General features: G+C 44.7%; 1 protein-coding gene across 1 annotated transcript in view; it reads right to left on the reverse strand.

The window, feature by feature from the left end:
- Positions 1-633: 633 nt before the first annotated feature.
- Positions 634-18,936, reverse strand: part of skia (v-ski avian sarcoma viral oncogene homolog a) — a 91,503-nt gene continuing 73,200 nt past the window's right edge. The window contains exons 2-7 of the mRNA XM_074682070.1: positions 8,637-8,753; positions 6,867-6,982; positions 6,100-6,401; positions 5,688-6,016; positions 2,963-3,193; positions 634-982 (exon numbers count right to left, since the gene is read on the reverse strand). Coding sequence (XP_074538171.1) covers positions 794-982; positions 2,963-3,193; positions 5,688-6,016; positions 6,100-6,401; positions 6,867-6,982; positions 8,637-8,753 — 1,284 coding nt within the window. The 3' untranslated portion in view covers positions 634-793. The remainder of the gene's footprint in view (positions 983-2,962; positions 3,194-5,687; positions 6,017-6,099; positions 6,402-6,866; positions 6,983-8,636; positions 8,754-18,936) is intronic.

Here is an 18,936-nt window from a genome sequence, read left to right on the forward strand (position 1 = left end):
GGTGTTGTTTCCAATCCCCGTCCCAGGGTCGGATCCAGAAAGAGGAAAAGCACCTACCTGAGAGCGCGCCGCTCTGAGAATCAGACAGAAACGATTTTATAAAACAACAATGGGAGGAAGAGACGGGTGGCTCGACCTTCGGGCTCGATGCGTTTCCCCCTTACTGGACCACCACGGCTTCCTGAAAAACCGACAAAACCACGGTGCCACTGTGGAGAGTTCATTTGCTTGTTTTGTTCATCTTCTGATTTGTTTGTATCTTTTTTATATATATCAAACTCCAATAGCACAGAGACACAAAGAAACTGTCTTTTTTTTCTTTACATATCGCTATGTAGTCCCTTAAATAGCTTATCCTGTGTTCCTCCATCTTCGTCGTGGCCATGTCGACACCTCGGCGGCTGTAAGTTTTTCTGTCAGCTCTCAGAATTTCAGATCACTGAGTGTCCAACTGTCCCCCATCAGAGAGAAAACAGATGTGACCGTCTGTTGCAATGTGTTTCTCTTCGTTCTCATAATCCAGTTTCAGTTTGATGAGTCCAGGAAGTTCGAGCCGTTTCCTTCGCAGTCTTTCTCTGAGGAAACCTCTCTTGGTTTGAACAGGTGAGAATCAGGACACAGGAGGTCTTTCTTCTCTGTCTCTGGTTGGAGGGCGAGTCTTTTAGTTTTGTGGTAGACGGTGTTGTGATGTGGCGGCCCTGGACTCCTGGGCGTGTTAATGGTCCGAGTCGTGTGGAGGATGTCGGGGTGTCATGGCGATGGTGGTGTGGGGGGAATGGTCGGGCGTTGATGGTTAGTTGTCAGCGGTGGTCTCCTTGGGCGTCCCCTCCTTGTCGCTGCTGGATTTGGGCCACAGCTGCTGCTGGAGCTCCTTCACCACCCTCTCCAGGTGCTCCCTGGCCTCCCGCTCGTGCAGCAGGTCTGCTCGAAGCTGCTCACGGTCGGCCTCGGCGTGCTGCAGCTTCATCTGGAGGTCCTCGATCTGGAAAACACATGGCAGAAAACAGCTGAGGTTATAGAGCAGAAAGGATCCCACTACAGAGCAATTTGGTATCTGATGATCCAAACAGTGACCAGGCTTTGAAACCTGGACAGCACCACGAGGAAGGCACCATGGTGAACTGAGCCCCTCAAACCAAGTAATAATCAGCGATTAGGAATAAGATCTCCATCTGCAGATCAGCTCTTTAGCTGGCTACAACTTAGCATGTTTTGCTAACTGGCTAATGAGTTTCAAGGACAACCAATCAGAATAAACTGAATGAACCTCTCTGCTTTGTGAGCTCCTTCTGGGATTAATAAAAACCTCCAGTCCCGCCCACTTCTCGAACTCAAACCTCTCAAAGGGAGGGTGACGAATTTTGCATTGGAAATGAGGAAGAACCCTCATTTCAAAGACATGAGTTCAGTCCTGTTTCCACCAAGTGGTCCGGTATGGATCAGTACAGTTTGGTGGGATCGGTAAAGCCTGATCCTGTTTGTGTTTCCCCAGCCAACTGCGCCACTCTTGGTAAGCGGTGGGTAAGACAAATGTAGAACAACACAGTGTACCCCACTGATAAATCCAACCAAGAAAAACATGACACAGTAAACTAATTTTCCAAACAGAAAGTTCTTAAGGAAGTGGACTGGAGATTTGAGCATGGCAGGGTTATGTGTCGTTCTCTATTACTGCTGGTGCACAGGAAGTGACAATTCTTTAAACCAATCGATGGGCTGCAGTGTGTCTAGCTACACCTTCTGGGGTCGGCTCGATATGTGTGACACTCCAACAGAAGGGTACCAAAAAGTGGGACAGTACGGGTTGGTAATTTGCAGACCTGTCCCGGAAACGCCATGAGATGGGTGCTGTATCGTGACGAACCATTGCTTGGTGGAGATGGGGCTTAAGACCAGCAGGGGTTGTAGTTTTCAGCTTTTCAGCTTTGATTTGAGAAAACTCTCCTACAACATAGGTACAACTACTTAGGGATGTCCTGATTCGATACCCTGATTGGTATCAGTGCCTCATATGGCCATTTTAAAAGGATCTGATACCATTGGCTTTCATTACATGACTGGGACCGACCCAGTTTTCACGTGTTTTCAGCACCGTCACACTTTACGGCTGCTGTAAATAAAACCACGTTGCAGCCATGTCCGCTGTATGGGACAACTTCTCTTTGGAAAGCAATGAAAACAGCGTCTTGTAACATTTGTAAAGTGAGTGTTCCTCGATGAGGTACCAACAGAGCTCTCTTTGGTACAATAAATATGATTTGTCATTTACAGCAGAATCCCCCAACGGAGAACAGGATTTATCACAGAAAGGTACTGGATTGGATAGGTGTTGGCAAAACATATCGTGAAAAAATCCATATCGGGACAACCCGAAGCTAATATTAGTTTCCAGTTTCCAAAATAAAACCAGACCTTTGTCTGGTCGACGAATGTTGATGTTTCCATCACACAAACACCAAAATCTGCAAGTTTAGGAACAAAAGTGAAGTTTCTACAAACACTTGAACTGTTTTTAAACTGTTCAGAGCCACCATCTTGTGTCAAGAGGCTCTGAAGCATCTTGTTTTAAAGACAGGCTGCACTCTTTGCAGGGAGGAACACAGACACAGCTGGAGAGCATAACCTCCCTCTTGTTTTGTCTAATCTGCATTTCCCATGGAGCCTGAGGGAAGTCAACGTCTCTTCCTGTTTCCTTTCTGAGCGGACTTATCATACATCTGTGCTCTCTGTGCTACACCCATTTATTTTCAACGGAGGAAGAGGAAATGTGGGTTTCTCCTGCCCTCATCTCTGCTGACCTTGAAAGCAAATGAGACAGCGATCGGCTGAAAGTCTGTAATTAGTCTGAGGGTGTTGACATAATCGTCTAGACTTTCTACCATCACATGTTTACCAGATTTCTCTGTCAGGGCCTGAACATGGGGCTGTGAATCTCAGGATGTTTGTTCTTTCTGTGACTGACCTGTGCCGAGTACTTTGCTCGCAGACGTCCGGCCTCGCAGCCTTTGTCGCACACCCTCAGCTGCCGGGCCTGCTCCAGCTCCCGCTTCAGGCGGATCCGCGACTCGTTGGCCTCCTTCATCTTCTTCTCGCTCTCAGCTCGCAGGCGCTCGATTTCCTTCCTCAGGTTTCGTTTGGCCTCGGTCGCCTCACGAAGCTTCTCCTTCTTCGCCACTCGCAGGAACTCCAGCTCCTGAGAGGACGACATTGTCAAAGTTAGTGTCTCTTGTCTAAAAACGAACATTCTTAAAGGGTTCAGATGATCAGTCTCAGTGTTTGTTGTTCTGATGTAACCTCTGAGAGCCCAAGGATCTGCGTGTCACGTTTGACTTTGTCTCGGAGCTGCTGACACTCGAGAGCAGCGGCTTGTTGAGGAGGTTAAAGTGTCCATGTCAGTGTTTACTCTGGGCCCAGTCAAGGGTTAGGGCAAAGTGTGAGCTGACAGAAGTTAGGTTTCCTTCCTCTGAATCATTGACAAAGTGTGAATGTGTGTGTGAGTGTCTGCGTGTGGGGAAACACACCCAGAGTCCCCTCTTGGGAACAGAGCAGCAGGGACAAACACGTCTGTCCTCCAGTTTTGTTGTTTCCCACAAAAAGAGTGAAAGAAACAATCCCCAGCACACCCTGGACTCTGCTGAGGCTTTATGCAAGACCTGAGAGCTGCACCGGGTCCCGGTCAGGGTGAGGGCCAGTTCAGGTGTCAGGGTTTAACACCAGGTCTTCATTTTGTAGGACTGATCCTGCCTTTCCACAGCTCCTCTGATGGAAAGTGAAAGTAGAACTCTGTCCCTCTCCTTTCCCCTCCCACACAGACTCCTTCGTCTGCGGTTTTTTGTTCTCAGTCCAAGACCAAAAATAAAATGGAAGTCTGGCCCTTTCCCTTCACAGCAACATCCGCTCTCATTGTTATCACTTGCCAACTCATGCTAAGCTTAGCGGACGGCAGTAACCACTTCTAATCCCTTGAATTATCATGCCTGAGCTGGAGCCGTTCCCTCAGAGTGCCAACTTTAAAAAAAAGTTTCTGTCTCGTCTGATTTCAAGAAGCTTAAGGTCTGAACGAGCTGTCAGGCTGGGAAATCCCGTTCTGAGAGCCAGCAGTGATACTCATCACTGTGCTCTTAAAGGAGATGAAATAAGGAGACACTTCATCAGCTGCTCCAAATACTCTCAGCGAGACCGGCGAACACAAGACTGTGGCTGAGAAATGTCTTCATCATTGTTGGTGTCAATCTCTAAATAAAGCAGAAAGCCTGAGGCTTTAAATTATCTCTAAAAATAACAAGAAGAGTCCAAGGCAGAGGTCTTCAACCTATGGCTCTTTGACTCCTTTGCAGTGGCTTTAAAAATATAATTGAAATAAAGAATTGTTATTTTTCTTACAGAGGGTATTGATGATTAAAGACACTAAATAAAATCCTGCGTTAACATTTAGTTGAACTAAATCTTCATCCCATCTGTCAATAAATCCTGCCACCGCTCTACTTCACCTCCTACAACATCAACAGCCCACCAACTTTCCATGCACCTGTGGCTAACCTCAAGTTTTACAGCCCTGGGAAGATAAGTACATCTACAGAAAGACTAATCTGGAAGAAAATACTGATTTTAATTCTGTGTGGATGGATTCATTTAACTGACAATGTGTTGGCTTAATGTACATGTTGATATGGGGCAGGACATTAGCAAACATCAAAAAATGATGAGTTGAGTAAACTTGTCCAAGGCCCTGTTTACACGACAACATTTCACCTGAAAACGCTAAAACGCTGTGAAAACTCAAGTGAAAAAAATCTGGGTTTACACGGAAACGGTGTCGGGAGTGTTTCAGAAAAATCCCACTCTGGAAGCCATTTTCAAAACTTTGCGTTTAAGGTCAGCTAAAACGCCATTTCCATGTAAACGCAAGGCTGATTCACGACAAAACTTTTGCGCTTCACCCTAAAACGGTTGTCATGTAAACGGCCCCTAAATGTAACAATTTAAAAAACATTTTAATTTTCATTGTTCTAAATGTTTTTCCACCTTTTTTAAAGTCCTTTTATTATTTCTGCAAATTCAAAATGTTTAAATTGTCTTTTTTTGCAAATATACTGAGTTATTTATAAAATTTTTGAAATTCCTTTAAACTTCAAAACATTTTTTAACTCATTTTCTTTCATTTTTGCAAATTTTTGAAATTTCAGAATCTTTAGCAATATATTTGCAAAATGTTTTTGCATTTTTTTTATTTCAAAAACGTATAACTTTAGATATTAGCAAAAAAAAGTGTTTATTTTAAAAATTGTTTTGAAATATTTTCAAATGTTTTTTTTTTTTAAACTTGACACTTGAAAAGACATAGCATGTTAAATAAATTCAAAAAACTTCTAATTAGAATATTATTCACTAGATTTTAACCATGTATTATTTTTTTACACTTTGTCTTTATTGTGAAGCTCTGGATTGATTTTAATCCGGGTGAGCAGAGGCAAAATGGCTTCCATGACGTTAAGGTTGCAGACCCTGGTCTAAGGTCAGTCCAACGAGTCAAACCAAAGACTCAGATCAATTAAAGAACTCTTTTTTGAGTCATGAGCAAAAAATGTCTGTCTCTTTTCTTTTTGTTCCTTGATTAAAAACCAGGCGTTTCATTTCAGACTGATGGGGATTAAGAACCTTTCCATGGCGGCGTGCGGCGTCCCTACCTGCTGGAGGCTGCGTTTGGCCTGCAGAGCTGATCCCAGCTTCTCCTCCTGCTTCACCCTCATCTTCACGATTTCGTGCAGGAACTTCTCCTTGGACTCTTTGGAGTCCAGCCCACTGTCCAGCGCCTGCCTCAGGCTCTCCAGCTCTGACTCGAGACCCAGCTCTGGTGGGGTGATGGGGGCTGCCACGGGTGGGGCTGCAGGGGGTGTTCCCTCTGAGGATGTGACGGTGCAGACGGGGCCCTGGGCGCCTGGCGAGCTTAGATCCTTCGCCGAGCTGCTGGATGAGGTGAAGGACGGTGACGACAGCGAGGACAGGGACGAGGTGACTGTTGGAGACAGAGGACGGGGTTAGGGTTCAGAGAGCTGAGCATTAATCACCCCATGACTCAGGCACAACCTCCGTGCTTACATTCATCACGGCTCTCCACTTCGATCTCCACCTCAGAGTCTTCCTGAGGTGGCGGTGGTGGCGGTGGCTTGCTGGCAGCTGATGGAGGAGGGCAGGGAGCTTCCGGGGCCGGCAGCTCTCCTGTGGCCCTCCTCTTGCGGGGCCTGGTGGAGGCGTGGGCGCCTTCACTTGGGGGTTCACCTCCACTCGGGTGGGAGGTGCTGGGCACAGACGGGGACATGGGGCCTGCCTTCCCCAGGGGCAGGGGTGTGAGTGCCACATTAGGGGCCACAGCTTTCTCCAGGCTCTTGTAGTTGTAGAAGCTGAAACGAGACAAACAGGGTCACTTCATGAAGCTGGGGACGTACCGAAGGGTCTGATTTTCTGCACGCAGGAGCATAGAGACTGAAACTTAGAGCCTGCAGCTCTGTCCTCCCACTTCAGAGAAACTGGGCCAGATCGACTGCGATACGGTGCAGCCAGAGCCGAGTGGGAGCCCACAGAGCCTCTGTGTGTGTGTGTGTGTGTGTGTGTGTGTGTGTGTGTGTGTGTGTGTGTGTGTGTGTGTGTGTGTGTGTGTGTGTGTGTGTGTGAAATGTGAGTGAATGGTGGAGTGTGGGATGCTGTGGTACAGTCAGACTTGACCCCCCCTGACACCAGCCCACCCAGACAAGTGAGGAGCATGCTGGGAGATCATCAGACCCAGATGAAGAGAATGCATGCTGGAGAAAGGTTGTTTTCTCTTTGTTTGAGCTCCTGTCTTTCGTCCTGCGCTGTGCTGGTCTCACCTGTCTCTCAGCAGGGCCAGGGGGTGACTGGAGGGCTCCTTCTCACCGGCAGAGATGTGGGGGGACCAGGGTCTGAAAGCTGAGGGCCTCTGCCTGGGCTGGATGCAGTTAAGACCCTGAAAAAAAGAGGAACAGAATAAATACTGGAAAAATCCAGACGGAAAACAGGAACGTGATAAAAATGGATCCATGCTCTTGTATTTAAATCTATCAACTGAGAGTTGTCTTTTTCTGGCAATCAGGACAAAAAGAATCAGGAAAAACTTGCTTAAGTTGTTCTTATTTCTATGAATCTGCAGTAACATGCACCCTTTTGTTGATTTGTTTACCAGAAAAGTAAATTTGCAGGTCCAAATTGGACCCCTGACTGTTTTTCCCTTCATAGATTTATCTGGGTTGGGTTTAAACGTTTAGACCCAAAGTAAAGATTTAAGGAGGAAAGATGCTAACTGTTAAGATCATCACATGTTAAAATTAACTGAACTCCTCTAACAATGGTCTGTCTAAATGTAAGGATCTTCAACCTCTGGAGCTCTGGAGCCTCATGCATCTCTTTGACTCTTTTGCAGTGGCTCCTTGTAGCTTTAAAAATATAATTGAAATAAAGAATTGCTATTTTTCTTACAGAGGGTATTGATGGTTAAAGACACTAAATAAAATCCTGCATTAACATTTAGTTGAACTAAATCTTCATCCCATCTGTCAATAAAGCCTGCCACCGGTCTACTTCACCTCCTACAACATCAGCAGCCCACTAACTTTCCATGCACCTGTGGCTAACCTCAAGTTTTACAGCCCTGGGAAGATAAGTACATCTACAGAAAGACTAATCTGGCAGAAAATACTGATTTTAATTCTGTGTGGATGGATTCATTTAACTGACGATGTGCCAGATTAATACATGTTGATATGTGGCAGGACATTAGCAAACAACAGAACATGACGAGTTGAGCAAAATTATCAATATGTGTTATTAAATTAAAGTGTTCTTTAGAAAATGTTATAATTTTTGAAAAATATATCTTTAGAAAAAATGCGATATTCTGAAATTTCAAGATAGTTTGAAATAGTTGCATATTTTTTATATTTATTTTGGAATTGTTGTAATTTTTATTTCTTTTTTAAATGTAAAAGATTGTGACATTTTGTCAATTTTTGAAATGTAAAATAAAAATGTGTCATTTTTTTGCAAATGTATTATTAACATTTTTTTGAAAAGCAAACTATGGATTTTTTTTTATTTTTTATTTTTTTTGCAAATTTATTAAAAATAAAAAAACTAAGACATCACTTGTACAATGTAATAAATTTTAAAAAATAAAACAACTTATTGTTTAGGTAATAGTTCAATAGATTTTAAGTAGAACTTTATACACTTTATGGCTTTACTGTGAAGACAAAGTGGATTTTGTGGCCCCTGAATGACTGTAATCCAGGTGAGCTGAGGAAAAACGGTTCCTATTAGTAAAGGTTGCAGACCCCTGGTCTATAGATTAAAATAACCCTGTCACTCTCAGCATCCATCATGCAGACACTCTCTCCTCTGAGGTGGATTCTTTTGGGAGACGATCGATATTTCAGGGAGATATTTCGGTTTTATTCTGCCACACTCCTCTCCCTGTCAGCCCTCTCCTCTACAGTTACTCCTTCTGTTTGCACAGCTTGCCAAATCTAAATTTACCCACAATCCTGATCTGCAAACCTCTGTCTAATGTTACACCTCATGCATCATCATCATCTGCTTCCTTTGGCTCAGCAGCACCTACATACCTTAGTGGAGGAGGAGAGGGACTGGAGCCAGTCGTGCTGCTTCTCTTTGTCGGACAGTGGCGACTGAGAGGGGAAGTCTTCATATTTGGACTTTTTAAGCGGGATGGGATCAGACACCTGGGAGACACAGACACAGGGAGAGACTGAGTTAGGTTTTAAAGATGGAGAAAAGAGTTCACAGCTTAACTTGCAAACAAAAAACGTCTGAGTCTAATCGAATGTGTTTTATGGCTGCAGCTGTGAAACTTGATATGACGCTAAAAATGTGTTTTATGAACTCTAAATCTGCACCACACTCAGTCTGCAAACAGAGAATACAACAATAAAAGACTTCACAGAGATTTTTAAGTGCAAACACATCAGGCACAAGTTGCTGATTTTTCCCACGTGATGTAAACGCACCACATGTTGCCCACTTGGCAGCGGGCTGAAGGCTGTCACAGTGAATGTCAGTGAACTGAAAACGCACCCAGTGGTGTCAGACAGACCGATAACTCCGAGTGTTTGTGTGTGTGTGTGTGTGTGTGTGTGTGTGTGTGTGTGTGTGTGTGTGTGTGTGTGTGTGTGTGTGTGTGTGTGTGTGTGTGTGTGTGTGTGTGTGTGTGTGTGTGAGTGTGTGTGTGTTAGTGTGTCTGATAGAGCAGTGCCAGGAGAGGTGTCTGATAGCTGGAGTGTGTTTAAAGGTGGGTGTGGTGTTGACTCTGTGTGTTTGTGTGTCCATCTAGGGCTCAGGAAGTTGCATCAGGGATACCAAGTCTGACACACACACACACAGACACACAGACACACAGACACACAGACACACACACACACACACACACACACACACACACACACACACACACACACACACACACACACACACACACACACACACACACACACACACAATCCAGGTTATGGCACTGTGTCATACACTCATCACACACGGAATCCAATACTGCAAGGTGTGTTTGCTCATGGGCAGCCAAGAGAGGAGGCAAGAGGTGACTAGGGCAGTGTGTGTTTCTGTCTGTGCGAGCTGCTCCTTATTTGTGTGAGTGTGTGTGTGTGTCAGTCACACACAGATGCACTCACACAGACTCACACAGACTCACAGACAGACAAGTAGGGGTTTGTTCCTCTTTCCCTCATTCGTTTGTTCATTCCCTGGTTCTCTGGCTGTGCAGCGATGACCTCAGCCTTTCCAAACTGTGGCTGTCACTAACTGCCACACACACTCACACACACACACACACACACACACACACACAGTATACTTTTCCATTGTTTTAACAACATGAACCCAGTTTAGAAAGCTCTTTTTGGGGCTGAAGTGGTGCAGCTCTCTGCAGATGAAATGTATCAGGAAATGAATTCTCACACGTTGTGCTGAGCAGAGCCAAAGCTCCTTTGCAGAGGGTCTTTAGTGGGCTTTACATGCTGAATGCATGCACTTTTAAACCTCTACTGGAAATCTGTTTCACAAGAACTTGAATTAAAGCAACCTGTGAACTTTAAATTTGACATGAGTTTGGTGTTAAGTGAGAAATGAAATAAAATATCCAATAAAAAAACAAACTCTTCTATTTGCTGAGACGTTTTGAGAGCAGCTGGCTGGATGCAGCAGGAGCAAACAGACAGAGAACAGCTCTACACCTCACACTGTCTTCAGCTCTGGAATTCTCATACATGTTGCATGTTTCTCAGCGTGCAGAGGTCATGTGTTGGAGTACAGGTCACACATGTGATGCACAGCTCGCTCCATGAATCTGTGTTTCCAGAGGCGAGATAAACTCTCTTTCTCTTCCTGTCTCTCTGCACCCTGCTCGTCCTCTGTCTCTCTTAATTTCTGCGTGTGAGGAGCTCCCTCAGGAATCTGCAGCATTCAGCCTGCAAAATACTGCAGCGCGCACACATAAACGCACAAACAGCACCATCCCCTGCGTGGTGTCAACAGGTGGTCATTTGTAATGGGCTTATAGATCCTCTGTCTCTGTGTTGGCAGCGTGTCACACTCTGCCACATGTCTGTGTAATCAGAGCCGCTCTCTCAGGGAAAGTAGCGTGGCTAGACGAACAAATAGCAGTGAAGTCTGCTGACGTGACAGCTGTCCTCGAATCTGCCACGGCCTTGACGTACAGCTCCACGACTTTCAGCCACTTTCAAGGTCGAATCCAGGGAGCTGCTCCGGTTTGAATGGCTCTGAGTAATACCTGCTCTTTAGTCCCTTTAGGGAAACATCTGATCAGTAGAAATCACTTTCTGTTTGTTTCATCTACAGTCAGCAAAACAGACCTCTGGATATTTTCTGAAGAGATGGTTTTCTAGAAAAAGCCCCATCTATGGAGGTATTCATGATCAGTCCAAGGCCGTCGTTAGAGCCTGCCTTTTGTCATCAGTGTCAGCTTTTAGAGTCTGAATACATGTGTGGTGAAGGGACAGCCGGCTTTCACTTTATCTTAATCATAGTTTTCGTAAAACGCTGGCGTTTTGCATGCAGCACATTCTGTTCCTGAGCTTTTTCCACCACTTTCTACATTTTCAGTCTTTGCATCACCTCAGGTTGGTGTTACACCAACATACCACACAGATGGATGCAGAGATACCTGCAGCTTATCATGCATTGAGGTGCACCAGGCAAGATAAAAAGCATGCACAGCAGAAACTGAAACCTAAGCAAGTGTGCATCTCTCTTTTTTAATCAAATCATCTTATCAGACTTAGGGCTGATCCCAGTTTCACCCCTTAGCCCTCAGTTTTGCAAATTTTTGCCTAGTAAAGGGGTGTCCCAATTCTCCATAGGGTTAAGGCGAAGAGGTACATGGCCCCTAAAGCAAAGACAAACCAGGACCTTACTTGAGAAATTTCACATGATATGGAAACTTCTGGAAATAAATATACTCAGGTTTTTATCAGATATCCAATTCTTTGCCATGAAAATATTAGCCATGTTTTGAATTTTTTGTTATATTTCGAAATTGCTGGTTAAAACAGCTAACGCTGCTACAGCTACAGCTACAGCTAATAATAGCTACACTGATGTCAGAGCAGGGAGACAAATCCACAGCAAACAGACTTTAGTACAATTCACTGTCTTTCATGAATGATCAGAAGCTTCATAGTAAAGCTTCTGAATGCTGTAACGTTCACCTGATGTTTCCTCTTCATAGCTTAGCAGTCCTTCAAAACAGAAGGCCGAGAGGAAAAGGGGTACGATGGGGAGACCAATAATAGACCAATAATCATCGTCCGGACAAATTATCAGCGCTGATATTGAGCATTTTGAGTCATACCAGCATTGGGCTTTTTGTAATCTAAAATTTTGTTGGAGTTTATGTAGTATCACTTCTACTGCAGATGAATATTGGCTGCAAACATGGGCCATCTGCCTCCTTGACCACTGATAATCGGTATCGGTATTGGCTGTGAAAAATAAAAACCGGTCAGTTTCTATCCTTACGTAATTTATTCACCCTTCAGAAAAACTCAGGTGTCATTTTTGTTGCTTGAATTAAGGCATAAATAAGGAAGTTAGACTTAAAATGTTACACTTGGTGTATTTAATTGTCATTTTTTTTTTACATCTTTTTCAATTAAACTTCAATCCCGCTAGTCTCTGTTGGAAGAATCCAGACTGTCGTTGCACGGGACAGCATGACTTCCCGACTCTCCATCTAAACATTTGGTTCAGGTGGAGAAAAAAGTGTGCATTACTTTAAGGCATGAGCAAAGTTTAGGTCAAAATGTTTTGGCGTTTTATTTTTGTGGTGCACTCTCTGAAACCTGCTGGCTCTGCGTTGGAGAAGCCTTGTCTGTGGTTTGTGGATTATCTCGAGATGAAGAGATGTGGCCTACATATCAGAGCAGCAACACAGGACCTGAGGCGAGAGGCCGAAGCCTGCAGATCAGTTCCCACACACACACACACACACACTCATCAAAACACACACTCACACACACACACACACACACACACACACACACACACACACACACACACACACACACACACACACACACACACACACACACAAACACACACACACACACTGCAGTGTGTCTGGGCAAAGTCTCTGTGCCACGTGCCCGCCCCCGTCTCGTGGATTACCGGTTGCCAACGCCACGGCTTTCCGTCAGGGCGAGATCCGGCCCTGGTAATCTTGGACGGAGGAAAGCGTCAGGGGGTCAGCAGTTGGCAGCTGAGCCTGCGGGACTCAGCGGGGAAGGGAGGGAGGGAGGGGGAGACTTCAGGGAGCAGAAATCTGCATGTCTAGATCACTGAGCCCTGGGACGGTGAGACGTGAAGCGAGCAGACAGCTGAGGAGGGAACTCCGGCGTTGGCAGAGCCAGCCTTTCAGGTGCAGAAAAAGCAGAAACTTCACTTTAATCTCATTCAGCAGAATGATCCCATTACAGGCCCTGATTTATTCTGATCAGGGCCTCTGGGATTTCACATTATCCCAGAGTGCCACACAAAAACGTGAGGATCCTGACACACACGTGCATGCTCACACACTCACACACAGACCCTGACCGAGGGGTGAGAGGAGGCGCAGGGGCTGCACAGCGCTCGGCTGATAAGCCCCTGACTTACAGCAGGTGATAGACCTGAGCTCACTTCAAAGACACACAAGTGAGTGTGGTGTGTCGGTGTCAGTGTTTGTGTGTGTGTGTGTGTGTGTGTGTGTGTGTGTGTGTGTGTGTGTGTGTGCGTGTATGCTCTTTATGATCCGGGCTGGATTACACAGCATAGACAGGAAGTCACACGTCTAAAATAAGAGCTGCAGATTAACAGAGGTGTGTGTCTTTTTACCTGACACCTCTCTGAGAACATGACACTTGGTAACATCTAAAAACTAACATTACACCAGTACCAAACCAGACTTTGTTAAACCCTTCAAAACCCCAAAAGACCTGGTCCAACTCCTTCAGAGTATTTTCATAATAATCTGTAAAATCTGAAGTCTAGTGTCAACTTTTTCACCACCAAATCTGTCCAACTTTACAAACCATGTCATATGAGATGCCAGAATCACCTGCAGTGATCACTTCACGTCTGTGATAATCACTGTTTTGTTGTGAACTGGGAGGAAAGGTTGCTTTGTACTCAGATCATGAACAAGCTTCAGACTGAAGGTTTTGGGTTATTTCTGTAAAAAGAGTGAGATTTTATTTGACATCACGTTAACCATGAGCGTGTAAAAACAACCCAGAAACATTTTAGAAGAACGCCGTCTTTCAGTTATGGTTCAAGGCTCGAGTATAAACTCGACACCGAGAAATGGCACAAATATTGCAGCTGGCTCTTTGAAGCATGCATCTGTCAAACGCTAATTTACGGCTCCTTACTTCACACATGGCAGCTAGGAATAGCCCCTGCATGAGAAACGCACAAAGCGGCGAGTCATGGGGCAGCGAGTGTGGAAACAGTGAAAGTGGCAGCCTCGTCTCAGCTGCCATCAGGAGGCCGCATGGGGGGGTTCATGTGAGAGCATGTGTGAGTGGTGGATGTGCTTGTTATAGTGTGTGTGTGTGTGTGTGTGTGTGTGTGTGTATGTGTGTGTGTGTGTGTGTGTGTGTGTGTGTGTGTGTGTGTGTGTGCGCGCGCTCAGACAGGATGGGTGGAGTGATAACAGTGTTCTCTGTTCAGTCTGTCTGTGCCTTTCTGAAACTCTCACAGTTTGAGAGCACTTCCTCTGTCTGCAGGATGCCCCTGTTTGTCACTCAGACATCAACACTTTTAGCTTTTAGGGTTTAATGAACTGAACAGTGAGATACACAGAGGATCATCTGTCCATTTCAGCCTGAAGTTTTCATTCTAAATGTCTGTAAAAAGACTGTGATCAGGTCGTTTGTGTCCATCTGTAGCTCCAAACTGTGGCTGAAGTTGATGGTTTACTATATGTAGCTGAAAGTTTTTGTCACTTTGCATCCAAAATATTTGTGCTGAAAGTACACTGATGCTTTTTAACAATGCATTCATACAATTAAGAACAAATTGTTGCCTCTAAGCTAATGATAATGCTAAAAACCTCATTCTTTGGGCTGCACAGGTTTGGTCCTAAAAAGCAAAACAAGCTGATTTTAGCTCAGATATGTTTTTATTTGAAGCTTCTAGTGAACTCTCAGGTAGACTTTCAATATCTTTTTAATAGATTTGTGCCATCTTCATGCCCAGATCCTTTGAAAAACTGTGAATCAGAGTACGGGTAGAGACAGACCTCCAATAACCTCTCACAAGAGCTGCGAGCTGCATTCACACGTCGTTTATAGAAGTTACATAACCGTCACAGAGACAACGAGGGAAATGAAACTTTTGCTGTGTTTGACCCTAATGTAGTTTAATCATCTGTTTCCTCACCGAGCAGATACATCCCCCTGTTCTCCCTCTTTAGGAAACTCTGCTGCACCAAAAAATAAAAAAAATCCCCAGAAGGAATGCCTGAAATGCTCCAAATCAGCAGAGGTTTCTGCTTTTATTCTGTCATACTTATTTTTAACAAATCAGAGGGTTTGTTTCTGTGTGGGAGGGTAAACTGAGGGAGCAGGAGAGACGATTAACACGCTCATCGGAAAGAGATGTTTGCAGCGTGAAGAGCTCAAAGTCAGAGCTCTGATGAACATATCCTGGTTTTATTAATAAGAGCTCAGTGCAGATCTGGGGGAAAGGTTACCCCTGATGAAGAGGAGCTGTGAGACTCTGCGTGCCGCTGAAAACAGGAGTGTCACTCTGAAGTCTGCCAGCTTTCAGACGAGCCGCTCTGGTGACAGACGCCTGTGCAGGAGGGAACACTGAATCTGTTTCTTGACACAACCTGTCATTTTCATCTCCCCTCCCCTCTTAGTTTCATTTCTGCTCCTCCCTAACCCCATCACCCTCCTCCTCAGCCTCGCTCCGTTCGTCTATCTGTCTGAGAGCGTTTCCTGTGTCATAGATTACAGGATGTTCTCTACAAACAAGCAAGATTCCAGTCGCACAGAAAAAAAAGCAAGCAAGCAAAACGAGCCAGACGGAAACTTCAGGAGGCATTATGGGTACAGAAAGAGGGTGTAATCTCAAAGCAAACGCCATCCATTTAAAGACAAAATGTGTCCAGACAAGTTTCACATCAGGACACATTTGAAGAGTGACCCAGTAAGGTTTAGCTTACAACTTCTGCGGGATGCACTTCCCATCACGTTTAGAGTTCATCTTTCTGCTCTGCACATCCTCTGCCAGAAGCTGTCAATGAGTAAAACAAGATGAATTCAAAAAAGACATCAATTCAAGAAAGTTCTCAACAAAGACCAGGGAAAAACTGTGGTTTTTGTTATTCTGTTCTACAGGAAGATGCATAAAGTGTCCATTAAGTGTTATAAGAGTTGAAGTTTCTGAGTTTGTAGGAAACTATGACAGCCTAAGAGCAGACAAAGAGTCAACCCCCTGACTGGTTTGTGGCACAGACCAGACAGTCTGTCACCAATGACTTAGTCAAAGACATGCAAGTCTGTGTAATGTCAGCAACAGCTACCAAAGTTCAGAGCACCTTACCAACACTAAGGATGCAAAATAATATCAGCACTTTATCCCTATCAGCCAATATTGGCCCAAAAAATAAAATATCCAATATCAGCCATCACAACAAATTCTGCCGATATCATAAACCAATAAAATAATGGGCTGAAGCTGCAGATGATTTTTGAGTTTTTTGTGATTTTGTTTGCACAGTGCAGATTGAGTCGTCCCATATTTGGCTCCTGTTTTAAGCTAAAGTTGAATTATCCTATATTTAAATTATGAAATATTTCAATGTTTTCCATCAAAATAATTCTTCCGGATGCACACAAGTTTTTTTCAGTTGTAAACTTTTATTTCCTGTAAGACTGGTGACGCTCGGCTAAAAGAGTTGTTAGATATCAGTAAAAAAATCGAATATCATGCATCTCTTACCAAGATGTCTGCAGCTTTGAGCTTGGTTGATGACTGTGCATGCTCATTATGAGTTCTTGTGTAAAAGAACCTCAGTAACTAAAGAAAGAGTCTGAGGATGATGATACGATAAAACTCAGGACAGTGGGTTTTTCGCTGCTCGTGACCTTTAAACAGTTAGAAACCTTCCTCACTGTGAGGCTACTCATCACTTCCCACAGAAAGACGTCTCTCCTGCTTCCAATGTGAGCGCCGTGAGCCAGACAAACGGAGACAAACAGGATGCTAAACAGGTTGTCTAACTCCCCCCAACACACACACACACACACATACACACACACACACACACACACACACATACAAACACAGGCTAAACTGAGATGAAAGGCCGAACAACCCGTTCTGTCTTTCTTGGCTCAGGAGGGCGCTTGGAGCCACACCCTGCCTGTGACCTGACTTTGGCCTCCCTGCATGTCTTACTGAGGGGCCCGTAGTGGTGGAAAGGGAGGGCCCCTTCCTGGAGGCAGAGTGAGAAAACAGCACATTCAGCAGCAAAACACAAGAAGAAAGACAAAAAGCCACATACGGCATGAGACAAACAGGTGTCAGACGACACGTCCTGCTGCCGTTGGTGCAGGAACGCCGACCTGACGCTCAGATCAGAGGACGAGTTCATGAACAGAGATACAGACAGGCTGAAGGAGAGCTGCTCCACGGCGTTCAGACAGACTTCTGATAGAAAGAGAGAACACCACTCACTCCTCTCCTCTTCTGTGTGTGTGTGTGTGTGTGTGTGTGTGTGTGTGTGTGTGTGTGTGTGTGTGTGTGTGTGTGTGTGTGTGTGTGTGGTGTAACACCCAGACAAACATAGAGGATAAAAATATAGCGAGTGCTGTGGCTGCTCACTCGAGTGAGATTCCTCGACTGTGTGTTTGTGGGTAATACACACACACCATTACACTCGCCATCACATACACACACACACACACACAGAAGTCCAATTTTGGCATCTAGTTCATCCCACCACCGTCTCGTTGGCTGAGGAGTCGCTCAGAACAATAGGGCCTCTGTCTGCACTGAGGTAAATAGCAAAAACACTTTACATAGTTACAGTCGGAGCTCTGCAGCGCTGCGCGGTGAAGGATCAGATTAATCTCATTATTCAGAGTGTGTGCTGCTCTGACTTCAAGATGAACTGGTTTGCTGACTACACTTGAAATGACCTCATCTAAAATTCCCTTTGATACGGAGAGCGGTAATTTCTCCTGCGCTCAGCATATAAGTAACTCTGTTTGTTCACCTCAAGTTTAAAAAGAGCAAGTATTAACTTGAAGGAGAACAATGTTAGGACTGGAAGACGCCTGCCAGGCACAAACTGGCAAACACTGAGCCTGTGTGTGTGTGTGTGAGTGTGAGTGTGTGTGTGTGCAGATGTGCAGACTATCAGGTAGCTGAATACAGGCGGGGGCCCTGCAGTACCTGCCCGTGCTGCCTCTCCCCTCCTAACCCATCATTTATCCCATTAGAGGGGAAGCGTCTCCTACATTCCCCTGCTACTTGAAAGAAAAACACAGAATCTGACTCTGTTTCCACACTCGTTGCCAAAAACAGCTTGTACTGATAGAAAACATGCTCGCTCCTCTGTCACCTCCCAGAGCTGTCCTGGAGCGACAGGATGACGCTGACTCCTCAATGCCTTCCTTCTTATTTCAACATTTCCTTTCATACATTGGAGAGTTTTTTTTTCCTAGATGACTGCACGGCAGCCGGTTTGCTGTTGGTCTCCTCTTCCAGGAAGAGTCCAGGGAGGCTGGAAGAAAAAACAGGAGAGAGACCTCCCAGAGCGCCCGTCGCTGGCTAGGCTAAAGGCTAAACTCTGTAAACAACTCCCAGAAAATAGTACCTTTAAATAATAAAATAGTCAAGACATGTCTGAAAAAGCGAGTCAGAGCTCATTAAAGCGCCTTTGAGGTAAAGCTCTATGAAAGTCATAGACAGGAGGGTTTGAAAATTCTACTATGGGCAGAACATTCACATCCTTTGGGTTTCCAATGACATAAAGCTGTTCTGGTTTAGTCCATCCTGCAGCCATAGAAAGTCCTAATCTGTGTCATTAACAAGGATGCATGATGTTAGATTTTTGCTGATATTTTACAGCTCATTTAGTCGATCACTGATGTTAATATTCTTTTTCAAAGTGTTTTGATCTTATTTGTCCCTGTATGTTGCAGATACCCGTGTTGTTTCAACGCAGATCTTGTGTAATATGGTAGATGCGATGCTTGCTGTTTGTAGTTCTCATAAATATTCGCTCTTCTGTTTTGTTTTTGCTGTTTTCACTAATCCATGTAAGTGTAAATTTATAAATAGGGATGGGCAAGTACCGGTATCGGGATCAGGTATCAAGTC

Source organism: Halichoeres trimaculatus, unplaced genomic scaffold (genome assembly GCF_033239565.1).
Source record: "Halichoeres trimaculatus isolate MK-OKI-2021-1 unplaced genomic scaffold, fHalTri1.1 fHalTri1_scaffold_11, whole genome shotgun sequence".
In the NCBI taxonomy this organism is placed as follows: Eukaryota; Metazoa; Chordata; class Actinopteri; order Labriformes; family Labridae; genus Halichoeres; species Halichoeres trimaculatus.